Raw genomic sequence first — 20,928 nt, 5'->3', positions numbered from 1 at the left:
TAACTGATCATAGGTACTGATCTAATTTTGTTTAGAAGAGACCTTTGGATAATATTAACTTTCACAGCTCGAGTGTAAAAGAGATCACTAGACCGTGTTGTTCTCGCGGGTACGCGAAAATTGATCTGACTTAACAACTGTTCATATGATATGTGGCCATTTATAATTTTTTGGAAAAATATTAGGTCAGAAATTTTGTTTCTCACTAGGGGAGGTTTGATATTGAGGGATTTTAAAACGTTATTTTTTGGAAGTGTTCGGAGGTGAGGTACTCGGTAGGATACAATAGCTAAAAAGAAATTAATTACGGAATTTAATTTTTTAAATGAGTAGGGCAGGCCATAGACCAGATAGGAGAACAATACTCAATGGTGGGAGCAACATATGATTTATAGATAATTTTCAATTCGGCAAGAATTGGCCAAATGCTATTGACAGTCATGCTTTTTTTTTAAAAAAAAATTATCACAACAGAGGGCCACAGCGGCTCAGTGCTAAAGCACTTATCTCTGGTGCGTGGGGTCCCTGGTTCAATCCCCGTGCAAATAAGTTTGTGTGGGCAACATCATGTCCATGGGTTTTTTCAGGGTACTCTCGTTTCCTCCCAAATTTCATTCCACCAATTCTCTCATCATCATTCACTTGCCTTAATTATTGTATTCTTTAGTCTAAATGGCATAATCGTGGGAAGTTAAACTCAAAGATTTCATTTCAGTATCACAACATGGGTAACTCTGAAGGTGTGACTTCATCTTTATATGCGCCTTTACCTGTGTGAAAAAAAAAAAAAAACTAATGTCCAAATATTAAATTAAATCTTAAATTCCTAGTCGAAAGGCATGAGGTTCGATAAGTTTAGCGAGCCTATATGAGAAGTAGAACCCGAATCCCATGAGCTCCCGCCTAGAATCGAACAGGGCGCCCCGCACAGAGGACGGGTACGCTGACTATATAGCCACGGAGGAGCTCTCATAATTTGCGAATTCAGATTAGGAAGTATTGGATTTAAATACCTTTTTCTCTGTGCACTCAAAATGAATTATGAATTTTAATTAGGAAATAATGTCTCGTTTTGTGCAATAGGAAATATTAGTTTAGCCGAAATCGTATCTTGTATGGAAAGACTGAAACTAGATTGGAATGATGATTTCTGGTGAGTCTACCAGCAAACCTCAGCAACGATTCGCGAGGACAACACAAGAACAGGTTTTCTCTTCTGAAAACAATAAGACCAGACCAGGGAGAAGGCCGTGGAAAGGGCAAGAGACCACCTGCTGCTCGAAAACCCTTTCATCTGAGCCGTTTTTACGCGCCGTATTTACGCTCGAAGTTAAAAGCAGCCAGACTTTTCCAGCGTATAAAAATTCGGTACGTAAACGTACGCCAGGCCCCATACACTAACGTATTGACAGCTGCTAACAAGACTAGCGCAAGAAATTTTATGGCTACGGCGGAAAAATACGTCAGTGTATGGCTCGTATAAAAGGGACGCTAAACTAAAATCAACTCAACGTACTTTGCACCAACGGGGCTCTAAACCGCCTTCACTCGCTAACGTTCGCGGACAATACTGTGTGAATTAAATGGTATCCTAACCTAACTTAATGTATGGGACCATAAAACGGCCAAATTATAGGGCCTATCGCAAAAAAGTGGATGAAAAAGCTGGCCAACTTGTGCAAAAAAGAAACCAACTTGTACTAGATGGCCTCTAAAAAGCACGAATGCAGTTTAACTGAGTGAGGGCATGGTGAAGCTGTTTAGCTCGCGGAGATGTTGCGAAGGAAGCAGGCACGTCAGTGATAGTGAGTATGGGCGCAAGCGAGAGTAGTGATGAGAAGTGGGTTTTGGTAATGATACCAGTATCAATACAAGCATTTAATAGAAATGTGCCACCGGTGCAAAATAGCATTTAATAGAGCCACTTTTCATATCCGCTCACGTATCTTATCCGTTGTAAAGCACTTGTAATGATTTTCATTTTACACTAGTAACCCTATACTTGTAAACGTAAAATACAGCTGTATTATTTTAGTTCTGTCGCCTGCCAAAATATGTTCCTTATAGTGTCTTTTGGTGGAAAGTATTGAATTTTACCTGTAAATCTTCCAAAATGTAGTTCGCCAAAACTGCACCTTCACCCAGTATTATTGTTAGTGTTGACTTTCATTCCTCTGTGCAGATTCACTTTAGGAGAGCTTCAGTATAGATAAACGGTAGAAACTATAGAGCAAATGACAATCAGTTTATGTTAAGTGGCCGCTGATAAGTACGAATGCTGTCAAATCGAGTCAGGGCAGGAACTCAGCAAGGGAGTTGCGCGCCTTCGTACGTAAGAGGCACATCAGGGAGACAGGGTATGCATATGAATGAACATAGCGCAAAGTACCGTATGGCATAAAAACACACCTTGCGTGTTAGGTATGTATTATACGTTACTGAAGGCGTTGTAGGTACTACTCCGTGACACAGTCTGGTTCTTATAGCAAACCCGATAGGCCCTTCGTAAAATATACGGAAGAAGCGTGTTACTTGATTTTGCAATAGGATTGTACAAGTAATGAATATATATCGGGGTTTTATTTCTTACATGTATAATAAAGTAGAAGTTCTAAGTGAAAAGTGTTATCCTTATCACCTAATACTCCATAAGGAAGACATGAAGTGAAGTGCTATGTGAAGCAGGGTTGGCTGGTTTAAACCAGCTGTTTTTTGGTTTTTCAATAAAAACCATGATTTTTGCCAACCCTGATGTGAAGGCAGTGTACATAGTGATCAAAGAAGTATCGTAAAGCTTTACCCACGCATGACACTTGTTTTTATACTATATAAAGTGTTTTTCGATTATAGGTATGCCTACCGTCGCTGACACGCTTACTCCCTACGGACACGCTCCTTCGCTGCCGCTCTCATAAGTATGTATGTGTATAGCTTCAGTGTGATATTTCGTTGAAGTAGACTAATTCCACTAAAAATATTTTTTGTTCAACTTTCTAGATTGAAATGGGAATGAAGAACCATCAGCTTGTTCCAGGTGCATTAGTGGCATCGATTGCAAATCTTCATCATGGTGGCGTCCACAAAATTCTGAGGGAATTATGTAAACATCGACTGTTAAGCTACGAAAGAGGGAAACGCTGTGAGTAACTGTTGATAGTTGCTGTAGGATATATAGTTGGTAAATGCAATATGAACTGTCTTAATAACACTCACCTATGATGTGTCCTGGGGTTCCTAAAAGGATTTTTGTTCGTAGCATCATTTCGGCAACTATACTGTGACTATAGACGAACTCAGTCAACGTGTTCCTTACATCGAAACAAGAAAAATATGTATATTTATCTCAAGAAGGTACAAAATAAACCTTTGTCTTGTTTTGATGTAATGAACACGTTGACTGATTTTGTTGATAGTCGCTGGCATCAAGGGCGTCCATGTCGTAGTTTCCAAGGGGGCCAAGTATAAGCGACGTTTCAAATATAGTTTCAAATTTTGCTGTAACTAATGTAAAAATTCTATTGGGTTTTCGATATTCTGAAGTCCAATATCTTCTAGGGGGGCGAGCGCCCCACCTTGCCCTCCTTGATGGGCGTCATTATTACTGAATTATGTAAAGCTGCCTGTATCTCCGAAATTAAAGTGCTTTCAAGACCAGAAACAAATTGACAGCTCAAAATCACGTGCACATTTGTTTTGAAAAAGGGAATCTATGTCACATAATTATTGCGGTCACTCAGCGAGGGTCGAATAGTAGTAACTTTAGCAACAGTACGTGGAGGGTTTCCTTGGCAACAGACCTTAACATTCCTAGTAAACATGTGTTTTTAAAAAGGAAAGAAGCTGTTTTAGTCTTTCGTTTCTTCTGTGCGTGGAAGTGATTTGAAAACTCACACAAACACAGCACATGCACAAACTGGGACGCCAAACGTATCATTTCATCCATCCAAACAAACTAGTATTTAGAGATTTTCCTTTTCGTTGCGACTCAGAGGACAGTTCCAGCTGATGACTTACCGGGGTGCGCACGAAGTGGCAACAGCGTACCACATGCTTCTCCAAACGTCAATTTGTTCCTAGTTTTGAAAACACTAGAGGCACTTCTTATCAAAGTCCAAGATAAACTTTTCTCTTTTTTGATGCTAGAAATATGGGTGGGAACTTTGTCAATTTCTTTCCAGAACACCCTATATATATACAACTTAAATCTTTTTTCAATAGGGGAACGGCAGCTCAATGGTAGAGCGCTTACCTCTGGGGTCTCTGGTTCGATCCGCGACCAAGTAAGTTTGTGGTGGACAACATCGTGTGCCCGTGGGTTTTTCGGGGTAATTCCGTTTCCTCCCATTTCCCCGTTTTCATTCCATCAATTTTCCCATCATCATTCATTTGATTTATCATCGTCTCCCTTAGCCTAAATGGCATAAACATTGGACGTCAAACACTAAAATATTTCATTTCATTTTTCAGTCTTTTTCCACACACAGCACTAAAATGAGCAATATGTTATTAAGATTTTAATGACCACAACACACACACTCCAGTTCGTAACTAGGAGTGTCAATATATGTGAATATTAGTTATTGTTAACAAAATGTGCCAGATGGTATCTGTATTAAAGTATAATAATCTTACCTTGCACAACGACGCAGTTTAACGTTAATCAACGAAGTAAAGTAATGGTTTAACTTCAATCATTGATATCGACTGAAAAGACACATTTTAAGTAAACTTTATATTCTTCACGGATTTTATATATATATATATATATATATATATATATATATATATATATAAATAATAATCGTAAAACTGGCAGAAAAGTTAATAGAAGTCCTTACTCCTATTTCTATTCACAAGAAGGACACCAAATTAAAAAGCATAGTTCATTATCGTTTTGAGAATTTTACATTTTCGCTTAAAAGGGCTTGACAGAAGACGGGAATCTTTCACATTATCTCTTCCCAGTTTAATATATATTTTAAAATGGTTATGGGGGCCACGGTGGCTCAGTTGTAGAGCGTTCACCTCTGGTGGTTGGGGTCCCGGGTTCGATCCCAGCCCCCGCCAAGTGAACTTTGTGGTGGACAAACACCGTGTGAGTTGGTTTTCTCGTGGTTCTCCCGTTTCCTCTCACTTTCTTTATTCTACTATTTCATTCATTCCTCATCATCACCGTCTCCTTTAGCGTAACCGGCAAAATCGTGGGACGTAAAACTCAGATATTTCATTTCATTTTTCTAAAGTAGTTATCAAAGTTATCAGTGCACGCTGAAACCATTTGATTGAAGTTCAAGTGCTTTGCAATGCAAGGTGAGACCCCCCCCCCTCATATTTGAGTTAAACGGTGTGAGTGTTCTCTTACGTATTAATGATGTATCTCCAACATCGCACACCATTTTATAAAAAACTGTTGTGGCTGACTTTAGTAGAAGGAAGAAATTTACATAACCTTACCCTCTTGTACAAAGTACTTAAAACGCAGAATCATCGTGTCTAGCACGTAGTTTCTTACATTTATCGGATTTTCACAATAAAAGCACTAGATCACGAGATAATTTCTTTCTCTCCAACTCGGTCATAATCCGAGTTCATACTCCAAATCCTTCACATTAAGTGCTACACGCCTTTGGAACAGTTTACCTCAATTAATGCACAATGTTTCAACAGTTGCCAAATTTAAAAAAGAAGAAAAAATCTGTGTATTCCCTTCTCTTAAGCAAGGATAAAGATATTAGTGGGCCATGAGGCATCTTCCTCTTACCAGATTCTTGATTATCGATTATCTATGACTGAACATACACCTAATTAGCAGGGTAGGCAGAAATCATGGTTTATTTTGAAAAGACCAAAAAACCCGTTCTTTCTGTGTTTCGTTTAAATCTTGTTCTTTTGGTTTAAATAATTTGCTCTATGTATTTATATTACATATGGACAGAAATAAGTTTGTTTCACCTTGGTGTTATTATGAAACAACGGGGCTATGCTGGAAGGGGTCACATAAGCTTAAAGCGAAATCCAAATCGCTTCTCGGCATACATCTGAAAGAAATTGTCTTCCATTTGGACTCAAAACCAGGACTGATTGACCAAAATGCGATGAGTCTGCCGACTCACTTACAAAGGACTCCTGATAAAAATACGTTATACTGATCTTTACATACTTAATATAATTGTCAAGAGTCAACAGTCGCACAAATGAAACCATTATACAGAAGTATATATAAATCGGGAAACTTTTGCCTTAGCCATTGGGAAAATCCCGTTATTGTTTTGCGTGTAAAATTTTAGGTCAACGTATCATCAGTACGCTAAAACTGAGGTATTAAATTTCAAATTTAGTATGTCGGTATCAATCAATAAAATTAAAACTCAAAGTACAATCCAAGCTAATGTTGGACGGTACGTAGGCTGTCGATAAATTTTGCCAATTTCTATCAATATATTTAAACAACCTTATCTTTATAAAACAACAGGCATTTAGGCAAGCAATAATATACAATTTGGTTTCGTTTCGTATGTTTAGGCCTTACATCCTGATGTAATATCGATGTTATCAAGAAGACTTGTTTAAAGTGACATCCGAACCGCTACTTGGTTTAGACTTGATAGAAGGGTTGTGGTTTGACCGAGAATTGAACATAGGACGCCTTGATTAAAAGGTGAAAGGGAGATAAAATTTATGCAGATGGTTTGATATGTGGAGACGTCACCATGAAGGTCACACGATTTAAAGCATTTTTCATTTTTTTTTTTTTTGTTTAAACTATTTAAAAAAAAACAGCTGTTTTAAATCATGGTTTAAACCAGCCAACCCTGCTAATTAGTAACCCTTATTAATTTCTACAGCTTATATATATATATATATATATATATATATATATATCTATATCTATATCTATATCTATATCTATATATATATATATATATATATATTATTCCTAGTATCGCTATATAAAATTTTTAATTCATGTTTCCTTATATTATTTTTATTGTGGATTGTTCCTACATAGACGTCTTCTTTTTTTTTTTCTTCTATTTAATTCGATTTTATGTTTCGTAATGTTTAACTGTGTTCATTACTTAAGTAGTATTATTTTATGTGGTTAAAATCCGTTCCTTTTGTAATTATTTATATTTTTTTGTGTATTCATGTTTTAAAATACGGTACAAGGTATGCATGTGATTAAGTGCTCGGAGAAGGCTGTAGAGCCTTAACTTCGCCACGTAAAAGAAGTTATAAACAAATAGTATATAATTTGGTATTTTTTTAAAAAAAAAAAGTAATTTTATAAGTGTAGTACAATTAGCATATAGAGAGCATTTCTATTTTTTTTAATTGTATTTTCCATTTATTTTTTAACTTCCTTTCCCGTCTGCTGTTGGTTTCAATTCACTGAAAACTTTCAACCCCGTGATTTTTTTTTTTTTTTTTTTCAAACGAATGTGAAGATTACAGAAAGTGGTTTCGTACTGAAGATTATTATTATTGTTTTATCCATAGGTGATAGGTACAGAAAGTCGTTTCAGGTTCATAGTAGCGATTGGTATCGTAAGTTAGCAGGCTGTGGTGTGTGAGAGTGGACTTTGAAAATTAAGACCTTTTGGGAGGGCTAATTTATGTACTTTTTGACATTGGTTATAGGTTAGTAAGTAAAAGATATATGAAAAAAAAAATAATGAAAATCATACTTTAAAGAAAAGCATCAATGCTGTGTTGAATGTCAACAAAAGGAAATAAACTCCGAATAACAACATTCGCTATTTTTGCATCTGACGATATCCTTCGCTTGCAACTATTCTCAATAAGCTTTAATTCTCGATATCATTTCCTGAGCTAGTTAGTTGTATCTGTTACTACACGGGCCAGTGATTTCTGCACACCCAGAAATCAACAACGTTAGCAGCTAATACGCCACTACGGATAACTCAAGAAGACCCAGCGAAGAGGAAGATCGGACTGCTACCGTCAGCATGATGAGTAGAAGTAGAGACCTGTTATCGACTGCCATTGTTACACAGAGTTCGAGACCCAAGGACACAGCTTGATGAGGCAGCTGATTCTGCTGACCCAGGGTTCCAACCTCAGGACACTATGACCTCATGATAATGACCACCATGTGTGTAGGAATCATACAAGTTGACGTCACTATACGAGTTGTTAAAAACTCTTCGTTTCTTGATGAGGGGATCATTCGATAGACAAACATTCAGACGACGAGACGGTCAGATTAGAGCAATTCTCGTAAATGGTGACGAAGTGTAAAAGCTCGCCGATTTAGTGTTGGACTTCGAGTGTGTATATCAGACTTTGTGAGATAACTCTTTGATAGTTGCAATAGCAATCCTATTCCTCACTTTAATTTACCTAAGATATTGGTTATTCTCTCTTTTGAAAGTGTTGTGTTTCAGTTCTAAATTACCCAGGTATCGATCTATCTCTATGGTAAACAAAGATTGTGGTATTTGCTAATTTTAGGATAAAGGTATATCTTCCAAACTGGTGTTTGGTGGTGGAGACATCCTCATATGGTATTTGAATGTATTTGTATTGCTGAGTTCTTTTTCAACATTTATAATGTTTCTTTCCAAGGACTATTGTGGAGATTTGGTTTCCTTCTCCCTCTATTTTACATGATTTTTTCATACAGTAACAATAGATCGGAGGCGCGGGCGTAACCCGAATGTGATGCAAAATGTGCCTTCCGTGATGCGACGTGAGAACACAGTCTCAAAGAACAGTACAGTGTTTCACTGCGACCATACATCGCGTAATTGCACTAGATTTATATCTGGTAAAGAAGCATAAGGCTCAATTTCATTTGCTTCTCCACATTATCATGGAAAGGAAGATGAATAATCGAAAGCTATTCAAACGGCATGTTACAGGGGACATGTGGAAGTTTGTAGTAAATCTAGACGAGTCATGGATGTATCTGTTGGAATGTGATAAAACGAGCACCAGTTATCGTCCCCGTGATGCCAGAGACCGTTCTGACTGAATACGAAAATATGCGGGAAATTTTTCCACTCAGCTTTATGGTTGTTAGTGGTTACTGTTGTAATGGCAAACTTGCGGAACACGAAATGGAGAAAAAAGGCTAAAATAAACCCAGCTTATTAGCAGACGAACATTTTAAAGGTGCTACACCAGGGTGTCTACTGGTCATGAAAGTCATGAAAGTCATGAAAAAGTCATATATTTTGCTTAGTGGTCATGAAAGCCATGAAAAAGTCCTTTATTTACCCAAACTGGTCATGAAAATCTGAAATCTCAGAGTATATTTTTATACTTCATACTTTTATACCTCATACTGCATGTACTGAAACAGTTGTATCAGGTCAGTAATTGTGAGAATTTCCCCCACCAGTTAGTGCTGGCTAACTGGTACTTTACTGTTTTCCTAGCTGCTCCCCATTTCATCTTCTAGTCTCTGTAATATAGTAACAAATTTTTACTGTCCAACTTTCTGATCTGCTATTTCTTTACTTCTAAGAAATGTAAATTGTGTATTTTTGAGCCTTTAGACTTATGCAAATAATATTATTCGTTTAAGTTTGCAGATTTTAAATTTGATCTATTTTTTTAAAAACGAATTTCTTTTATAATTTGTTTTGTCTTTGGGCAGTTCTCTGAGTGCTTAATTTCAGACAAATTTCTGCTAGATGGATAATTATACTCAGAATTAAAACTTCAAATACAGTATAGAGTGATTCACTGGTAAGAGCAGGCCCGTATTTAGGTAAGTGCTATTCTGTGCTCGAGCACAAGGCGGCAGAATTTTAGATTCTTTCTTTAAGATTCACAATAAGTGATATTTAAGACTAGCAACCTGCATAGTTCCGATACACCACTGATGGTAGGGGTTTATTATTACTAATGGTAAATTTTTATCGCCATGGTCATGAAAATTTGAACAAAAAGGTCATGAAAAGTCATGAAAAAGTCATGAAGTTACTTTCTGGTATTCCAGTAGACACCCTGTACACCGGAATGATAATTCATCCTTATATGGCAGCAACACGTCTAGTGTTGTGGGGACACTGTGGCTCATTGGTAGGGTGCTTATCCCTGGTGCGTGGAGTCTAGTTCGATCGCCGGGCAAGTAAGTTTATGGTGGACAACATCGTATCCGTGGTTTTTCTCTGGGTACTCTCCTTTCTTCCCACATTTTCATTCCGCCATTTCTTCCATCATCCGCTTGCCTGACTTATGTGTTTTCCTTAACCTAAAGGGCATAATCGTGAGACGTTAAACTGAAAAATTTCATTTCGTTTACTTACAACCGGCGTTGTCACTCACCAGGACACGAACATCTAGTCAACGGTGACGTACGTACATGGACCTGGTAACAAATGAAACGGAAATTCATACAATTCCCTTCTCATACATTCCTGTAAAATCTGATGCATTCACCATGGATTTTGTTGGTGAATTGTTGAAAAGAACGTTGGGAGTCGACAGCAACGTACACTCCATTATCCTTGGAAAGTTTATCAGGAGGCATGAAACGAACCTAATCAAACTCTAGCAGTAGCTAATCAAACTTCAAAGCAGTATTCTTCAGTGGAAATGAGATGTAGGGCGACAGGGCCTCAACTTTGATTAGCTGATGACTTCGTTGTATTTTTTTTAAAACCGTTAATGGTACCAGATTCGTTACCTTAAGCCTCAAGTAATCTGTAATTCAATACACCTAATAATGCAGACACAGAAAAATAATTTTCTCTTGTGCCTTCTTGTTTTTGTTTCTCCGCTAAGTGGGTTAATACTGCCAGTGTATGTTGTTTTTCTTATTATTTATTTTGCCCGTACTTAACTAATTTTTGGCCTGAAAAGAGTAGCAATCACCACAAATTTTCGATTTTCTCCATAGATTTACCGTTCTTCAGTTTTGTACCATTTTCAGTGAAAAATTAGTCCTTAAACCCCACCTATGGACACCCTTGAACCTGAAGTCAGGATAATTTCTTTTAAACATTAGTTTGAAGATTTTCGTGTTGCGTTGCAGCTTCTGGCTGTATCTGGTTATGATACGCCTACTTTTACTTGCGTTGCAGTTGTCCAGTTTAGTATGGGTTTCTTTATAACAAAGTAGTATGCTTCAGAAACATTTTTTTTTTTTTTTTTTTTTTTTGTGACTTAGTTGGTATGTTGTACTTTTGTGACAGGTGTAGTGAGCATTCCTTAATTTATTTTCATGTATATTAAACATTAAAATACATTTGCGTCCTGTTGTCTTTCCATACATTTCATGAAAACAACAGGACGCTAAGCGTAGAAATTATTAGCAGCAATCCCTATGGCAGAACTTTGTTTGCCTTTCTGCGATGAGCTTTTGTAAGTCAAAAGTTTTCTGCAGGAAGTCTGCAAAAAATTTCTGCACAAAAAACACTTGTGATTGTTAAAAATACGCTTTTCGCAACGTAAAAAACAGTTTAAACTACATTTGTGCGAGTAGTTCGTCCATTTAAGACATCTACACATAGCAGGCATGTTTTCATAGTTTTCTGTTGGCTATTTTTTTCTCCTCTGGCAATTTTTTCTGCACAGGCGCGGCAAATTTTCTGCGATCACATCGCAGATCGCGGAATGTTCTGCTATGGAGGCAGCAATATTCGGAATTAAATACGCAGTAATATCTTGTTAAGGCATAAGAGTTGCTAGTTGATATTTAAGCAAACCTTCACTGTTATATATATATATATATATATATATATATATATATATATATATATATATATATATATATATATATATTATCCATAGTGCGAGGTGTGCTCAAAAAATATTGGTTGGCAAAAATACATTTATTGATTTGGAAATCCGAAACACTAATCCCATTCAAAGTAGTCTCCTTGGTAATGCACACACTTCTCTCAGTGCTCCCACTATTGTTAACACTTCTAAAACGCAGTAGAATCATGAGCAACCGTGCCGTTGCATTCCGCATGATGTCTTCTCTTGACTCAAATCAGGTCGTACCCATAAACACATATTTCATTGCTTTGATCACGGTGTTCAGAAAATTGGGGTCATTGTTTGCATTGTCCAGTGTGTTCAGTGTGATGACCAGACGCCATTGCTTCTGCTCCTGTGTTACCAGCTTCGGTACAAATTTCGCGGACACTCTCCTCAAGCCCAAATTCTCGTTCAAAATTGAATGCAACAATCCGATGTTTACGCCTTATATCGTTCGCAATTTTTCGGACTGTGATAACGACCGTAGTCCGCACTTATTCAATGACATTGTCATTCCCGGTTTGTTGAGAGCCTACCCGAACGTGGTTCACTGTCCACTGATTTGCGGCCATTTTTGAAGCTTTTGTATCACTTCTTTATGAGTGAGGTGCTCATGGCATCGTCCCCGAAAGCCTGTTCAATCTTGCGAATGGTTTCCGCTTGGGTATCGCGTAAGCTTTTGGCAAAATTTGATGAAATGTCGCTGCTCACTGAAATCAAAAACTGAAATCCGACAACAGCTTACTACATGTCTTCACTCCTTGGTTGACTGCTAGTGACTGACGCGTTCTGCGGGCGGGAAAATTTCAAACTGTGCATGAGTGTCACCTCTACATTTACACTGAAGAAAGTTCCACGCGCTTCATTGGTTTACGCGAGAAAAAGATAAGATCCAAGCGCTTCATTGGTTTACGCGAGAAAAAGATAAGATCCAAGCACTTCATTGGTTTACGCAAGAAAAAGATAAGATCCAAGCGCTTCATTGGTTTACGCGAGAAAAAAGATAAGATCCAAGGGCTTCATTGGTTTACGCGAGAAAAAGATAAGATCCAAGCGCTTCATTGGTTTACGCGAGAAAAAGATAAGATCCAAGCGCTTCATTGGTTTACGCGAGAAAAAAGGTAAGTTTCGATACTTTTTGAACACACTTCATACTTATATATGGACACTCCATGAAAATAATAATTCAAAAATATTACAAAGTTTCATTTATTTACATTTTTTGCTGTATTTCTGTTTCAGATGATGGCTATAGGTTAACTAACTCTGGCTATGACTATTTGGCCTTGAAGACTTTAACTTCACGAGGTGTGGTGAATTCCTTTGGCATTCAGATTGGAACTGGAAAAGAGTCCAATATTTATATAGTTGCAAATGAAGAAGGAGAGGAACTCTGCTTAAAACTTCACAGGTATGTATTTTGATAAATAGTCAATTACATTTTTTTTTTAAATCTTAGAACTGTATATACACAGTGAAACGTCCTTTAGCTATCAACTCTCTTAATGATATTTTTTTTTTTTTTACAGGAACTGAAAACACGTGCATCCTCTCCCAAGCAACCATTTCGTGCTTTCAAACATAAATAATAAGGATTTATGAACTCAGAACAATATGTGAACTAAATTTTCCCTTTCTACTCGTGTAAGAATATTTAGAATTGAATAAAGCTGTGAGACATGCATATGACTGGATAAGGCTTATCCGCTTTGAATAAAAATTCACTAAATTGAATCATGATAATACTGCAATAAACAAAATCAGACGAAGCTATATCAATCACATTTAATGTAGTGTTAAAGACAGTGTATATCGGTACTGTAAATCAATTATATAAGATAGCAATTTTAGGAACTATGATGAGAAGGCGCGTATTCATGACTTACTTAAAATACCCTTAAAGTCATTATTTGAGAATAACATAGTAAACATAAACAGCTTAAATTTTAATTTTATCTTGGCCATCAAATATAGCGAGCTTTATTCCTTAGATAATGGGTTACTTGCTCACTAAATTTCGTTAAGATCTGGCCATTTATTATGGAGAAATAAAGTACCACAGAAGAATCCAGCATATCCGAGCCTGTCCCTGCCCGACTTCGGCCACCCAATATAGTATAATTTATTCCTTAGACGATGGGCTACTTGTCCACCAATTTTGTTCAGATCCGGCCAGTAGTTTTCGAGAATTGAAGTACCACACAAGGCGAGCCAAATCCGGCTACCAAATATCGCAATCGTTATTTCCTAGATCAGCGTTTTTCAACTGCTGTGTCGCAACACATTGGTGCGTCGCGAGATTTTTAATGTCTTCTAACATCTTCTACAAAGAAATTATCTTTAGAAGAAAATAGAAATTTATCGCCAATCGACTTGATTTCACACTTATCTTCCAAGTTTAGAGCTGGAAAGTTTGCTTTTAACGCTGTTAATTTTTCTTTGGAAAGAAACACTGGACACAGAAAAGTAATTTCAGTAACACGATTCTTGGTGCTACTGCCATTCTCAACACCCTACTTGTGCGAATCTGGATTCTCTACATTGAAGAACATAAAACGTGACTACAGGTCTCGTCTCCTTGATGTGGACGCCGAGATGAGAGAGTGTCTGTCAAGAGCTCGTCCACGCATAGATATACGTTGCAAAAATCGCCAGGGACAAATATCTTGCTAGTTTTAACTTTGATGTCTTCTTATATTTATGATGGTAATATTCATGCTTAAGAGTCATAACTTTCTTTTATGGTAACATGTTTCTATTCAAGAATCTTATGTAATTTGGTTGTGATATTTGTATTTCATAGTCGTTCCATAATAATAATAATAAAAAAGTATGTATTTGTGTGTGTGTGTGTGTGTGTGTATTTTCGTGTAAGAAAAAAAAATCACGTCTTCCCTTAAACATTGACGGGCTAAATGGCTTAGATGCGGAAAGCCCTGAAATCTAAATCCTAAAATCGTTAAGTGTTCCTGTTATTAGTGGACAATTCTAAGCAAGATTACGGTGTTCAAAAGTAGTGCGCCTTCACGAAATTTGAAAAATGAAAGACTCTTACAGAAATTAAAATCTATTACATGTACTTCTCAGGATTAATCACAACGAAAAATTTTAAAACGTAATATATGTAGCAGCGAGACGGCCAGTCACTCCGACAAAGGGGCGAGATGTGTCTCGAAACTGTATTTGTAACAAGCTTTAATGAATGTTAGAGGTAATAATTTTGTATCTACTTGAACATTTGGGTGTAGGTTCAGTAATTTAAAAGAATTGAAATCTGTATAAGCCTTAATGAAAATGATAATATAATGTGCGCATTTAAAATACTAGTTAGCAGGCCTGTCACAGATGGTGATTCTTTTTAAATGCTTAATATACTTGAAGCAATGGGTTAAGAAAAAATGATATAATAAACTTCGAAGCTAAGGAAAGTGCAGAAATCAAATAAAACAATGAAAACAACAGTTAATCTCTATACTTCTGTTCACAAATAGCACGCAGGCCTATTGTGCATGAAGTCCTGGGTTCGATTCCAGGAGAGAAATCATTTGAATGTACTACAGTTGTTTATATTCCACTTGAAAAAAAAAAAAAAAAAACCTCTACAAGTGATTAACCAATATTTTATTCATTGTATAGTCTCTCACTGTACGCAGGGATATATTTCCCAAGGAATTGTTATTCTAGCAGTTTTTTGACCGACTAAAAAGTAGGCAAGCTAAATATGTGTTTCCATGTCAATGTCATGCACTGACGATTGATCCATAAATTCTCACGTAACTTTATTTCGGAATCACGTAACAGTAATTTTACTCTGAAATCACACTGTGTGAAACTTCATACCGGTCTTCATTTCCAGTTTTATTCATTCGCCTCTGGATTAAGGAAAAGAGTGTGCGAGTCTTCGTCTAAGACAGCATCTGGACTCTGTACAGTCTACAAGTCGCAGGCTCAGTATAGTCAGACTTTACTTTGAAATAGTTGCTATTACTTTATTCATTTGGACTAATCGTGCTATATATTTGTGAGTTTTGTAAATGCCGAAATTTTAAAATTGAACTCTTATTTTCCTGAGGGGCTTGTTTTTAAAATATCAATAGTGGTATAAAATTTTATTACTATAGATAGTGATTCAGTTACGTTGGCATTAAGTGTAAAGATTTCAAATTGTTTACAACAGGACACTAGTTCAATACTCAATTTATGTAAATTAATTACATTTGTTTTTCCTTAAATGAAGGTGAACAGTGCCTTTCCTTGTATTTGGCTTAGGGGTAATTTTCCCTTTGTAATTTATTATTGTGATGACATTTTCGTGAAAGTAATTTGGATAATGGTAAAATGATATAAAGTCTTCATTTAAAACGCCATAAACTACTATGGAATAAGTAAATAAATTTATTTGCGTGGCTTATATATATTTTTTAAATGCGTATCCAATCATATCGATGTCCCCATAATACCTGGCATCTTCGTCATAAAAATATTGTCCGTGAGCGTCTAAATCAAATAGATAACTTCACATGATGCTTTTTACCATTGCAAAAGTAAGTCTTTCTTCCACACATTACTATAGATTGACGGCGACTTTTTCAAGGATCATCAAGTGTATTTTATTTTATTTTATTTTATTTTTTTCTTTAATTCTGCAAAGTACTTGAGAAATGTTATTTTATCCATCAGTGAAAGCATTATATGAAGTTATCTATTCGATTTGGATACTCAAGAACAACATTCCCGTAAAGAAGATGACAGGTATTGGGGGGGCATCGATATTATTGGACACAAGAAATGTACTCAAGGAATGTAAATCAATTTATTTACTTACACGTGGGATAATGGTATTTTGCATATACATTAATAAACATGATTCACATTATTTGGGTTGGAGAACAATTTCTTTCATTCCATTAATGTTCATTACTATCCTACTGATTTTGAAGTATTTGTAGTGTTTACGTTATCATTAGACGATAGTAGTGCCATAGAATTTTTGGTGTTAACCCAGCTTAATGAGAAAGTTCTGAACCTACTTGACTTAAGTAAATTCCGTTCTAGGGAGCCAGAAAACAGTGAGCAAAGTCAGGGAGTTGAATGTAGTGTAGGTAATTGCAAGTCATGGTCAGGATTTCTAACTATAATTCTACTTACACATTTATGCAATTTCTGAATACTGCTTTCATTTGCGAGCTTTTGACTCTCCCCTGGAGTCTAGGTCACGGATGATAAAAACAGAGAGAGAGAGAGAGAGAAACATAAATAAAACAAACGAACTTAGCCGGGATAGAAAGGTGTTGGAACACACATTGTTAAAAGCAACGATCACATTCAAATGATAAATTTCCAATTTAGATCATTTGACATGTGACCCTTGTTTATAACAAAACGTACTGGAATATCCTAGGTAAGCCCGTTCCTTTTAGTTTTTCCCATACGTTTTGATTTTCTTTCTTGCTATTTTTGTCTTCTGTAACTAAGATCTCAGGGAAGAGTCGGGAGACACGGTAGCTTAGCGATAGAGTGCTTACTAGGGATGGCCACAAAGTCCCGGTTCCACGAGGAACCGGTTCTCGGAGATCCGGTTTTCAGAACCGGTCCCAGACCTGGATCCGAAAAACCGGTTCCGGAACCTGATCTTCTAGAACCGGATCCGTTCAGACTCGAAAACCGGTTCCATCAGGAACCGGTTCTGGCCATCTAGTGCTTACCTTTGGTGTGTGGGCTCCTTAGTTCGATCTCCGGCCAAGTAAATTTGTAATGGACCACATCATGTCCGTGGGTTTTCTTAGGCTCACATTTTCATTCCACCAATTATGTCATCATCACTCACTTACTTTAATCGTCTGTCTCCCTTAACCTAAGGGCATAACGTGGGACGTTAAAGATTTCCTTCTTCTTCAGGGGAGGGTCGAAATCTCGGAAATGCAGGTAGTATTCAGAAATTGCATAAACCTCTAAGTACAGTGTTAGTGTAAATTATTAACTCGTTTGAAAAAAAAAAGTGAATTTCTTTTAATTATGTACGTTCTGTTCATTGTATAATGATCTAATTTGTGTGTATCTTTTTATCACTAGACTTGGTCGAATTTGTTTCCGTAATCTGAAAGAAAAGCGGGACTATCATCAGCATCGCAGCTCTGCGTCCTGGATTTATTTGTCTCGCATTGCAGCGACCAAGGAATTCGCTTACATGAAGGCCTTACGTGATCGTGGATTTCCAGTGCCCAAACCTATCGATTTTAACAGACATTGTGTTATAATGGAACTTATTCACGGCACTGTGCTGTAAGTAAGATTATCTATACTAAAATCAATCTTACCTGTATCCTTACCAAGAAATGTAAGTCATGGTACAGTCCATGTGATGTGAGGCGGCTGAGTACCGACCTCAACAATGGAAGTGAGTAGTTAGCGCTCATTGGCGAGGCATCCTGCAGACCTAGATGCCATTCCCGATCCATTTGCACGTTTTCATGTGTTAAATTTCATTATACCTATTCTTACGTACTACGTGGTATAAATATATATATATAATCTTGTTCTATTTTTCGACACACTCGTCTATAATTTTTGATTGTAGGATTAATTTTGTCAATATTTCTGCTGTATTTTCCAGCCTTGTTTACGAAGTATAAGCTTTATGAATGCAAGGAGTATAGTAGTACAAAATGAAGATTTTCAGTTTTGTATCGTTGATAGGTTTTGTAAAGTTTGAAGGTATATATTCATATGAAAAACAGAAAATATTTTGTACGTCTATAATGTGTCTGTTTCGTTGTAAATTTGCTACTTACTATTATCGGTAAAGATTGAAATACTAGTAACAACTCAGCGTAGAGTAAATTGAAAGCATGTGCACAATAAGGAAAGGAAATGGAATGCTTCTCACGTATTCAGCTACTATATTTTATTGTTGGCCAGAGAAACAGAGATTCCAAAGAAAAAATTCTGACTAGCGCTCTCTCTTTCGCACTCTCCTTCCTGCCTTCCTTTCTTTAAATAATTTCCCTCCCATTATGTTCAGAAAATCGATTTAGCTAATTACTACTTCTATTGTGGTATACCACGTTAGTCACTCTATTACAATTGTACCTTGTGCTGGTTGTGTTGTCTCTGGGGTTTGGAAATGCATATCTATTCCATTTGCTCATGTTAAGGGAATGCATGACATCACAACCACACCGCATCGTGGCGCCACTTGTCCTGCATATCTTGGAAGTAGTATCAAAATGACCGTACTCTTGGAAATACGGGCAAAGGTAGAGGTCCGCAGTGTGATCTGATTTCTTGATTGCCAAGCCACCAGGCCCGCTGAAATCACCAGGAATGACTAATGTGTGGGAAATATCGTCGCACTATGATGACCATCAATATTGCCTGAGGAGGATGAAAACATGTCAGGGAAAGTCAGGGAAACCATGTATTTTGCGTAAAATGTCATGGAAAGTCAGGGAACGTACATGTGCAAGTGTAACATTCTTTTTTCAATCTAACATTGTTTTCTCTGTATCAGTTGTAGATATTGACATGTGAAGGGGACTACAATGTTACAGCATTCCCATGATGACAGTGATGCAGTGTTGCTATTTCGTGCTGAGGGAGTGAGGTATTGTGTGTGTGTAAGACAGACAGAGAGAGGGATAATTGATCATGTAAAAACAGAAGTCGAAGTATGACTTGTCATCTTTGTGGACATCACTTTAAAGACAGAAAAAACTACTGAAAGAACTGAAAGCATCAGATAAAGATAAACTAGCTTTCAAGCTTGACTGTCGAAACTTTTTGCTGAGCAATCAAGAAGATTGTGGATAGAAGCCCTCTGAAGTACAAACTAGTACATGCTCTGTCAGCTTTGGACTCCAGGTTACAAAAGAGCAATCCAGAACTTGCTCAGACTAGGATAAAACGCATCTTACAAACTCTGCATGAACATAACAATATCTTATTCTGTATCTCAGAAAGCAAAGTGTCAATTTATGTCTTTCTGTACTGAAATCCAGGGGTTTCTTGCAGTTTACTTCAGGGAATATGAAGAGAAGATAGGCAGTATCAAGGTTAGATTACTTCTTTGCAAAGGTAATGTCCAAGAAACAGTAATATTTTGATCTGTGGAATGTTGTGAAAATATTTAATTTCATCCCACGGCAATGTCTCAGTGGAGGGCGGGTTCTTAGTCAATAAGACACTTATCGTAGAAAACCAAATCGAAGATTCTCTGGTAGCACAGAGGCAGGTGCATGGTCAATTATGTACTATGGAGGTATAGGAATCTGTTCCTATTGATCGAAGAATGCTTCTCTCAGTTCGTTCAGTTCTGAGATGGTATGTTGAATATCTTAAACAGAAACGAATCAGAAGTACAGAGGAAAGTAAAATCAAAGGTGAAAAAAGGAGACTAAGTACTGAAGTTAAGAAATTGGAAGCAAAGAAAAACAAATGGAATCATGTTACAAACAAGAACAAGACGCTATCGTAGTACAAATTCAAGAACTGAAAGCAAAACAGAATTTGTTTAAAAAATGTAAATGTGAGGATTAACATATCTCAGAGTTGGCAATATTAGGACTGATAGTGGGCCATGGTGATTCAGTGGTAGAGCGTTCACCTCTGGCTCATGGGGTACTTAATTCGATCCCAGCTCGCGCCAGGCGAACTTTCTGGTGGACAGACACCGTGTGCGTAGGTTTTCTCGGGGTTCTCTGGTTTCCTCCCACTTTCTTCATTCTCTCATTTCATTCATTTCTCATCATCACCGTCTCCTTTAGCCTAGACAGCATAATCATGGAACGTAAAACTTGAAGATTTCATTTCATTTCATTTAAGAACTGATAGTAATAGGTCTCAGGGAGAGTTGGCAATGTATTCTTGACTACATGTTGTATTGCTTTTTATTGTTTTTTCTAGCAAAAAAATCTAATTTGTAATGTCAAGGTATGGGGTACTGTATCATACATATATTATTATATACTTACATGGTAAGTTTTGTGTAAATAACAATTACTCATGTTGAACATAACGAATATGTAAATGATAATTAAAGGAGCGTGTTGGACGGGGTTCTCTCGTGTACGGAGATGAAGGAGGCCGTTAAAAAGGTGTAAGTTAGAACTTATCCCATATCTTACCATGCATATTCAAGAATTTATGTCAGGGTAAACAAGAATTTGTGTCATGGAAAGTCAGAGAAATCGA

The 20,928-nt window shown here is 36.9% G+C and overlaps 1 protein-coding gene across 1 annotated transcript in view; it reads left to right on the top strand.

The window, feature by feature from the left end:
• The window catches only part of RIOK2 (RIO kinase 2), a 46,487-nt gene that overhangs the window by 7,095 nt on the left and 18,464 nt on the right, over window positions 1–20,928 (top strand). Inside the window, exons 2-4 of the mRNA XM_081733573.1 lie at window positions 2,998–3,139; window positions 12,982–13,150; window positions 17,812–18,021. Of these exons, the coding sequence (XP_081589699.1) occupies window positions 2,998–3,139; window positions 12,982–13,150; window positions 17,812–18,021 (521 nt within the window). The remainder of the gene's footprint in view (window positions 1–2,997; window positions 3,140–12,981; window positions 13,151–17,811; window positions 18,022–20,928) is intronic.

This window comes from Thermobia domestica, chromosome 12 (genome assembly GCF_964235325.1).
Source record: "Thermobia domestica chromosome 12, izTheDome1.hap1.1, whole genome shotgun sequence".
Taxonomy (NCBI): Eukaryota; Metazoa; Arthropoda; class Insecta; order Zygentoma; family Lepismatidae; genus Thermobia; species Thermobia domestica.
This window is presented reverse-complemented; position numbering and strand designations above follow the sequence as displayed.